This window comes from Chrysochloris asiatica, unplaced genomic scaffold (assembly GCF_000296735.1).
Source record: "Chrysochloris asiatica unplaced genomic scaffold, ChrAsi1.0 scaffold00310, whole genome shotgun sequence".
Classification (NCBI taxonomy): domain Eukaryota; kingdom Metazoa; phylum Chordata; class Mammalia; order Afrosoricida; family Chrysochloridae; genus Chrysochloris; species Chrysochloris asiatica.
Window position 1 is genome coordinate 1,078,097 of NW_006408828.1, and position 9,208 is coordinate 1,087,304.

Sequence of the window (9,208 nt, forward strand, 5' to 3'; positions counted from 1 at the left end):
CCGATTCGTAACCACTACGCTACCAGAGCTCCTTGCCATCAGATGGTAGAGAGACCAAAAAGACGATGCTGCAGTCTGCGTATCTAGGGGAGCCACAGAACAGGCGCTGGGCCCGGGAGGGGGCTGGAGAAGCAGGCTCAGAGGGGACCACAGCAGGCCACACATAGAACACACATGAACATACTGCCTGTTACTGCTTGTTGGATTTATCTGGGGTGTGCTCTGTGGCAGAACCAAGGCTCATTTCCTGTCTGAGGTACTTGTAGCAACTCCTCACCCACTGCCCAAGCCTTTACACAGGGACCCTCTCTGCTCTCATAGGTTGCAGGGATGCTTGATGTGAATCAAGACTTTGGCCTGAGCACCCTGGAGCCCGGCGAGTTCATGGACAAAGCTCCCTTCGACGGCATTCTGGGACTGGCCTTCCCCTCTATTGGCTTCAAAAAGACCACCCCCGTTTTTGACAACCTGTGGAAACAGGGTCTTATTTCTCAGAACCTGTTTGCCTTCTACTTGACTGGGTAAGTCTGGGCTAGAATAACAAGAATGAAAACAACAACAACAATAAGACAGTGGCCATTGAATTGATTCTTGGTAGAACTGCACCCCATAGGGCTTTCAATGGCTGATTTTTCAGAACGAGTTTGCCAGACCTTTCTTCTGAGGTGCCCCTGGGTGAATTCAAACCTCATATCTTTTAGTTAGCAGCTACAGACTTGAGGGCTCCTAAGTGTGTTCTAGACAAGCCACATCTCCAATGAGGTTACTGGAAAATATGAAAATTATAATCTAGAAGTTTCATTAGAGATTGTCTAGTTCCCCAAACCCACTGCCATTGAGCTGATTCTGGCTCCGAGGTCCCCTACATAGGGTTTCTGAGCCTGTCAATCTTTACAGGAAGAAACAGCCTCATCTTAGCCCCACGGATCTGCTGGGGGTTTGAACTGCTGACTTTGCGGTTAGAGACCCAGCATCTAACCCATAGCACCACTAGGGCTCCTTAGTCTAGTCCAGGGGTTGGTAAACCACGCCCCCACCACCACCACCAAATCCAGCCTATGGAATTTTTGTGCATAAATACGGAAGCACAGCTAGGCTCATTCATTCCCACATTACCGGTGGCTGTTTGTGCATGACAACAACAGTGTTCTGTAGAGCTCCCATAGCCCACACCACCTAAACTGTGGACTATTTGACGCTCTACAGACAGGAGACCACTCTTTTCCTTATTGGCAGGAAAAGCTGAAGTCCTCTGACGGCCAAGGGTCGGGGGAGGGTCAGGGGAGAGGGGAGAAACGAACAGAAAGGACCCTGTGTGCTTAGCCAAAGGTTGAGGTGGCGCCCACAGGTCTACGTAGGAGGCAGGAAGGTGTGGTAGCTAAGACTCTGGGCTTGGAAGGGAGCCTGAGTTCAAACCCCAGTTCCGTAGCATGAACTTTAATGATTTAACTTCTCTGAGCTTCAGGGAGGATCCCTGGTGATGCTGTGATTAAGCACTCTGCTGCTAGCCAAAAGGTTGGTGGTTCAAACCCACCAGCTACTACATCAGCAGAAAGACATGACCGTCTGTTTCCATAAAGATACACAGCCTTGAAAACCCCATGGTTCCTCCTTCCTGTAAGGTCACACGAAGGTAAAGGGTGAAGCCTCAGGAAGTATGAAACCTCAAGAATAAGTGCACCCAATCAAAGGAGATGATTCGACAAATAATGTGCTGAGCACCAATCTGTGCCCTGTATACATGAAGGAGATAGAGATGGGAGATAGAAGGCAGACAAGAAATACACAAATTAACATATGAAAGATCCCATAGTCCTAAGGGTGACAGACCAGAGGAGATGGAGGTCTGCCCTGTGAATCGACTTGGGGCCAGCCCTCTTCTGAAGCGTGGGGATGGTTGAGCCCAGATCTGAAGCCAGACATTCCAGTTGACATCTCAGCTCCCTCTTTCATTGACCGACCTTGGGCAGGTACCTAACTCCATCCACCAAGTGGGGATCACAGCAGTGCCTGTCCCACAGGTGTGCTGGAGCTAGGCTGCGTCAGCAATGTCAGAATGGTGCCTGGCATCAGCCCCTCACGATGAACCTTCCTCCTTCTCTTCCCCCTTCAGCAAGGAAGACAACAGCAGCGTGGTGATGTTTGGTGGTGTGGACCCCTCCTACTACACAGGGAATCTTCAATGGATCCCACTGACCAAGACCACCTACTGGCAGTTCACCATTGACAGGTAAGGTCCTCCCTCTGATTTCTGTGTCATGCGATGCCCCCACATAGACACACACAACCACACACAGGCATAATATACACACCATCACACACAAAGAGACACAGACATACACACACAGTCACACACAGAGACACAGGTATATACACACCATCACACACACAACCACACACAGGCATACACACGCCATCACACACACACAGAGACACAGACATACACACAACCACATACCATGATACACATGATCACACACAGGCACAATCACACAGATACACATACAGACATACACGGTCACCCTCACACACACACATCATGGTGACCCCTCCTGACAGCATCTTGAAGCAGAAGAGAAGAGGGTGGGGAGGGAGGCAGACCAGCCTGCAGAAGTGGAAATCACATCTGGCAAGAGTTAAGAGTTGCAGGCGGTGAGGGGAAACTGCCTGCCGGATGAAGAGGGTGGGAAGCAGGGTCTAAGGACCTGAGCATGAAGGTGAAAGAGGAAGCAGACAGAACTGTACCCATCAGAACAGGCCTTTGAGAGGAACAGATTTTGTGACAATAGCTAAAAATGTCCTCTGGGGGTGTCCATAGTGGATTGCCTAATCCCTGGCTCCTAGAGAGCTGGACTCCCTTCCTATCCCCACCCGCACAGAGCTGGGGGCTGCTGGGGAGACTGCCTCTTCCACCCTGAGCTCATAGCTCCCCTCCATCCACTCTGAGCCCAGGCGGTCCTACAGCTTGACTCCATGAAGCCCACAGTTGGTCAGACCCAGGAGCCAGTTTTCTGGTTGTCCTCACTCATTCCTGCACAAACGTGTTATAAATACCCTTGAGGGAGGCACAGAGCATACAGGCTTCCTCGTGGAGAGGGGCACATGTCCAAGACACAGCCGGTCACCTCAATCATCCAGGGGCCTGGGTGTGATGGGGGCACCCAGGAGAGCAGCCTGAAACAGTGGGGGTGGGGGGAGACTGCCCCAATAATGTGACAATCCAGCAGAAACCTGGGGGGTGAGGAGAAATTAGCCACACAAAGAGGGGTGGGCAGGGGCATCAGCACCTGCAAGAACTGGAAGGTCAGAAAAGGTCAGTGTGATCCCAACAATAGGAAAGAGAGAGGGTGAGTTGCACTGAAGGGAAGCAGCGGGGAGGAAATAGGGATCTGGTGGGCTGTGCAGTGACCCTGGTGTTTGCTTTGTCCCCCTCTCTCAGCATCTCCATGAACAAAAGGATCATTGGCTGCCAAGGTGGCTGCCAGGGCATTTTGGATTCTGGAACGTCTTTGTTGGTTGGACCAGAATATACTGTCCTCAACATCCAGAGGGTCATCAACGCCAGGACCTCTTATGGTGGCGAGGTACTGGGTCATTCCAGAATGTCACTCTTGGGGTTGTCCACACATGGAGGGATCCATTGGGCCAAACTTCTCCCTCCCTCCTTTCTCTGACAGTACATCATGAACTGCAACGCGATGACAACTCTCCCTGATATCATCTTCACCATCAACGGAGTTGACTACCCAGTGCCAGCCACAGCCTACATCCGAAAGGTGAGAGGCTGATCCTCAAGTCCTAGGATTTGCCAGAATTGTTAGACCAAGACTGGGAGGGAGACGCCCCCTGTAGGCCAAGTGTGACATTGCAGGTTAGTCAGGCCCACCTGGTTTAGCTGGTCCCTCCCACAAAACAAACACCTTGATAGCAAGGAGGAGCCAGGGACTTCATCACTCTCAGGTAAATGCTGAGTAGGCACACCATGTTAGACACAGTGCTAGGCATAATGAGGAGGGGGCACTAAGGGTCCAGCCCCCATGAATTTGCAGTTCAACCAGGAAGCTCAGAGACATGAACACAGAAAGTCAGCTGTAACCATTCTTAAATGGACCAAAGGAATAGAGAGAGTTGGCCAAGGACAGATCTGATGTATTGTCCCACCATGACTATGAACAGTGCCTTCTTCCTAGCTCAGAATCGCCCTGGGTTGGGTTCTACACTGAATCCTTGCTAAGCCTCACCTCCCTTCTCTGAAGAATGGTGTAACCGCCCCTCCCTTTGTAGGGAAGTTAGGGATTGGTGTGAATAAAGGACACACAGGACCCTACAGCACCTGACACATCACTGATGCTCAGTAAATGGGATTTCAAAGGAGGCTGGATGGGGTCAAAGGCTTGGAGGAAGAGAGGGCCTTTAAACAATTCTAGGCTTCATCAACCAGCCTGAAGGCACTTAACAACAAGAGGCTTCATTAAGGAGTCTCTGGGTGGTGTAAATGGTTAAGAATTCCGCTACTAATCAAAAGATCCGGCACTTTGAATCCACCAAAAAGGTGCCTTCCTCAGAAGAAGGCCTGCCAACCCACTTCCAGAAGGTAGCAGCCATTGAGAACCCCATGGAGAGCAGATTTATTCTAAAGCATACGGGGTGGCCATGAGGCTGAACCAACTGAAAGGCAATTGCTTGATTCTAAGCTTAATTTCGTGGTGCTGCTGTCCCCCAGCCTCACAGAGAAAACTTCGTCCATGGAAATGTAGGCTCTGGATTGGGCTTCAGGCAAACGCTCCCCAGTCATACACACACACGTGCGCGCGCACACTGTTGGGCAATACAGCCGCCCAAGCAGACAAGTTGACAGGTCAGAGCAGCGTGTGGTGAAGGCCACAGTCTCCCAAAGTACCACAGGACATCACCTACCCAGCCTGGAGGGGCTGAGAAAGGCAGACATAACCCAGAAAGGCTTGCTCCCTTGGGTTTCAAATGCTGTAACTCTTTAGTGGCGCAGACAACCTCATCTTTCTACCGTGTGTCACAGCGAGGAGGAGGGAAATCACACTGGGAGGCTTCTGCTGAGATCCTGGATACTGAACGGGGCGTGGGTGGCACGTTCAGCTGACGCTGAGTATTTCTGCCTTTTCTAGGAGAGTTCCGCATGCTACAGCAACTTCGACGCGCTACCCCAAGGCTTTTATGGCCAGAACTGGATCGTGGGGGACGTCTTCATGAGACTCTATTTCTCCGTCTTCGACCGAGAAAATAACAGGATTGGCCTGGCGCCCGCAGCAAAAATCTAGGCTCCTCCACGAGCCCACCGCAATCAGGCGCACAGACATGCATGGCAGAAACCTCCCGACCCAGGGGAGCAGACTTGGATGAGGATCAGCGATGGACAAAAACCCAATCTCCTGGGAGATGAAATGACTTTATTTTTAATGGTGATAATAGGGTGCTATGATTGGCTCTTCTAGGTCAGGTGACCTCCCCTGTGATCAGCGGGGGATTGGCCGTTTCCTTCCAATCAAGAGGCTGGAAGCTGGGGAGGGCCGCCCCCCCAAAGAAAAGGGAGGGCGAGTTCTAGACCAAAGAAGGAGTTTGTGACCACTTCACTGATTATGCCGCCCTCCATTCAGAGGGTGGTGCTATGGATTGAATGGTATCCCCCGAAACCCCACCCCCAAAAAATCTGTGGATGTAATCCCATTTGGTAATAAGACTTTCTTTCTTATGTTAATAAGGTCAAATCAGTGTAGGAAGTGTCAAACCTAATGACACTAGAAAGCTAAGGCAAGAACTTCCCATGCCCCCTTTCCTCCCACAGGCCCCCCCCCCCCCCCCCAGTAGACAGAGACAGCATTGTCTGGGAGTCTGGATTCTGACTTCCAGCCTCCTAAATGATGAGAAAATAAATTTCTGTTCTTTGAAACCACCTACCTGTGGTTTGTCTTTTTTCCGCAGCACTAGATAATCAAGACAGATTTAAATAACGGTGGTGGTAGTGGCGGTGGTGGTTTTGTGCCTTGGAGTCAGTTCCGACTCACAGAGACAAAAAGAGAATCTATTCTTCTCATTGTCAAAGGATGTCCTGCTCAAACTGGGATGGGTCCACCCTGGCTCCCAAACAAAGGACTCTCCAGCCACCAATCTCTGTCACCTGCACCTGCAAAGGCCTTCCAGTTCTGTTCCCGAATGACAGGCCCATGTGGACCCCTGAGCCATCCCCATCTTTCAAATGCCCAACGTGACCATTCCTATGGCCTCAAACACAGTCTTGGGAAGGCAGTCTCTTAGACAAGGCAGATCCAGAGTGGACAAAGCCTTCATCCTTCCAGAACATGCCATGAATCCCTCAGAACGTCCTCCTGGGGTTAAGCTCTGAAGCCATTTGAGAGTTTGGGAAGTTTGGAGAACAACAAACATTCATTGCTATTTAACCGATTCTGACTCACAGCAACCGCCATGTTGCGGAGTAGAACTACTCCGTAAGGTTTTCTTGACTGTTGTTTTCAGGAAAGCACATCACCAGCTAGGCCTTATCTTCTGTGATACTTCTGGGTGTGTTTGAACCACCAACCTTTAGGTCGGCAATCAACTAACTGCAAACTGTTTGCGCTACTCAGCCAGGGATCTCAAATGACAAATATCATAAGGAGACTCAAGTGACCAGCTTGTTTGCAGAGCCCATTTGGCCAGGTCTTCATGGAACCCTAAGTATTGTCTCTCTTGGTTAGAATCCGCCAGCAATGAATAAGAATAACTCCAATGAGCTTATTGGGAACTTTGTGTATGTTCTCATTGTCTCCAAAACAGGTAACGTTGACAATGTACAGATGAGGGAGATCTACTTGGATCTGTCTGGCTCTAGACATATACCAGTTGTCACGGTGTGAACTCCAACTCACAACACCTCCATGAGTGTCAGAGGAGAACTGTACTCCACAGGGTGTCCAACGCAGGAGCTATATTGATTGGGTATCAAGCCCAGGTCTCCTGCATGGGAGAATAAGAACTGGAATTAAATGGATTCATCTATATTTATAGCATCACAGCTATGACTTGTTATTGTCAGGTGTCATCGAGTCGGAACCGACTCATAGCGACCCCATGCACAGCAGAACGAAACAATGTCCGATCCTGGGCCAACCTCACTACCACTGCCACACTTGAGTCCATCAATGATGCCACCTGGCTGATCCATCTCGTTGGGGGTCTTCCTCTTTTTCTCTGACCCTCCACCTTACCCAGCATGCCATCCTTCTCCAGCGACTGTTTCCTCTGGACAATATGTCCAAAGTAGGAAAGACGAAGCTTAGCCATCCTGGCCTCCAAGGAGCACTCTGGTTGCACTTCATCCCAAACAGATCTATTGGTTCTTTTGGCAGTCCATGGTACTTTCAGTATTCTCCTCCAACGCCATAACTCAAAGGCATCAATTTTTCCACGATCTTCCTTATTCACTGTCCAGCTTTCGCATCCATACGAGGCTATTTAAAAACAGCTATGACTAGACATAAGCTAAAAAATCAGCCCCATTGCCAATTAAGTCGATTCCAACTCAGAGTAACCGTCTAGAGGGTTCCCCAGGTGATACATCTTTATAGATGCAGAAGGGTTCCTCTTTCTCTCATGGAGTAACTAGTAGGTTTCAACTGCTGACCTTGTGGGTAGCAATACAGTGCTTATCCTACAGTGCCACCAGGGTTCTTTATAATGGTGGTGTGCTGTGAAGTTGGTTCCAACTCTCAGCGACCCTGCATAGGGTTTCCGAAGCTGTAAATCTTTACGGAAGCAGAAAGCCTCATCTTTCTCCTGTGGAACAGCTGATAGTTTCAAACTGCTGACCCTGGACAGGTTGTCGTGTGCCATGGAGTTGGTTCAGAGCGACTCTATAGGGTTTCCAAGGAGCAGCTGGTTAGTTTGAACCACCAACCTTGTAGTTCAAAGCAACCTTGAGGTCCAGTGCTTTAACCCACAGTGCCACACAGTAGCTATATTAATACATCTTCTTATAGTTCCCTTAGTTTACTCAATAGCTGCTTTTAAAAGCAGGGGAAAAGCAAAACATTATTTTAAGAGAGACAAAGAAATAGCCAATGGAGAGGAACCATATCTTTGCTGGGGTTGCCTGGGTTACTGCTGAAGCCATTTGTTTCCTGTAGAAAAGGCATCTCCAAGCAGACCGTCCTGGAGTCCTGGTGTGGTGATGTGCGTTAATGAGCTGGACTGCAAAGTTGATTTGAACTGTAAGATCAGCGGTTCATGCTCACCAGCCACTCCTTGGAAACCCTATACAGGGCCTCTATGGATCGGAACTGATTCAACGGCACTTAATAACAAAGCAGACCATCCGCTAAAGGCTGACCCCTGGTGGCCAAGGGCGATATCACACTGTTTGAGGTGATGGAAGAATTTTGTTGTGCTGCTATAGGCTAACCCCTGGACCACAAGGTGGGTTTGAACCCCAAGGCCAGTGGTTTAAAAGCATCAGTCGCTCCTCAGAAAACCTACACAGACTCGCTATGAGTCAGAACTGACTTGCCAGCACCCTAACAGCAGCAACACATTTAGCCTGGTGAGGCACTGTAGGATAAGCACTCAAATGCAAGGTTGATTTTAACTGCAAGATCAGCAGTTCAAATCCAGCAGCTGCTCCTCAGAAACCCTATACAGTGTCGCTATGAATCAGAACCGAAACAACAGGAATTTAGCAATAGGGAACATGTTGGCTCCACATAAGAAGTACTGGAGTGTGAACCACAAAGTCCATGGTTCAAGCCCACTAGCCTGTGTGCAGGGGGGGGCGGGGGGGGGAAGATGAAGCTTTCTACTTCTGCAAATATTTAAAGCCTTGGAAGCCTACATGGGGTCTCTGTGAGCCCTAACAAACACAACAGCACTTAACAACAACAATTTAGCAATATGAAACCACTGTTACGTAATTTCCCTTTAGACCCGATCGCTCCACATTGGCACAGTAGCGTGGATATAGGTATTCTGGTGGAGTTGAGTAGAATAACACCTATACTGATGTTAGGAGGCAGGGTTCTCATTGAGGACAGAGGAAGATATAAATATGAATGAGGAACAAGAAAGAACATGTGGTGTTGAATTGAAATCCCAGGTATCAGTATCTTCCAGCACACCTAGAGGGCAAAGCGTGACTTCTATGACCCTTTCCCACTGAAACCAGGACTCGAAGAAACGACTGCTC

At 49.4% G+C, this 9,208-nt stretch overlaps 1 protein-coding gene across 1 annotated transcript in view; it reads left to right on the top strand.

Annotated features, from left to right (window-relative positions):
* Positions 1-5,294, top strand: part of LOC102820232 (pepsin F-like) — an 11,002-nt gene extending 5,708 nt beyond the window's left edge. The window contains exons 5-9 of the mRNA XM_006875044.1: positions 322-521; positions 2,114-2,230; positions 3,440-3,584; positions 3,678-3,776; positions 5,142-5,294. Coding sequence (XP_006875106.1) covers positions 322-521; positions 2,114-2,230; positions 3,440-3,584; positions 3,678-3,776; positions 5,142-5,294 — 714 coding nt within the window. The remainder of the gene's footprint in view (positions 1-321; positions 522-2,113; positions 2,231-3,439; positions 3,585-3,677; positions 3,777-5,141) is intronic.
* Positions 5,295-9,208: the final 3,914 nt, after the last annotated feature.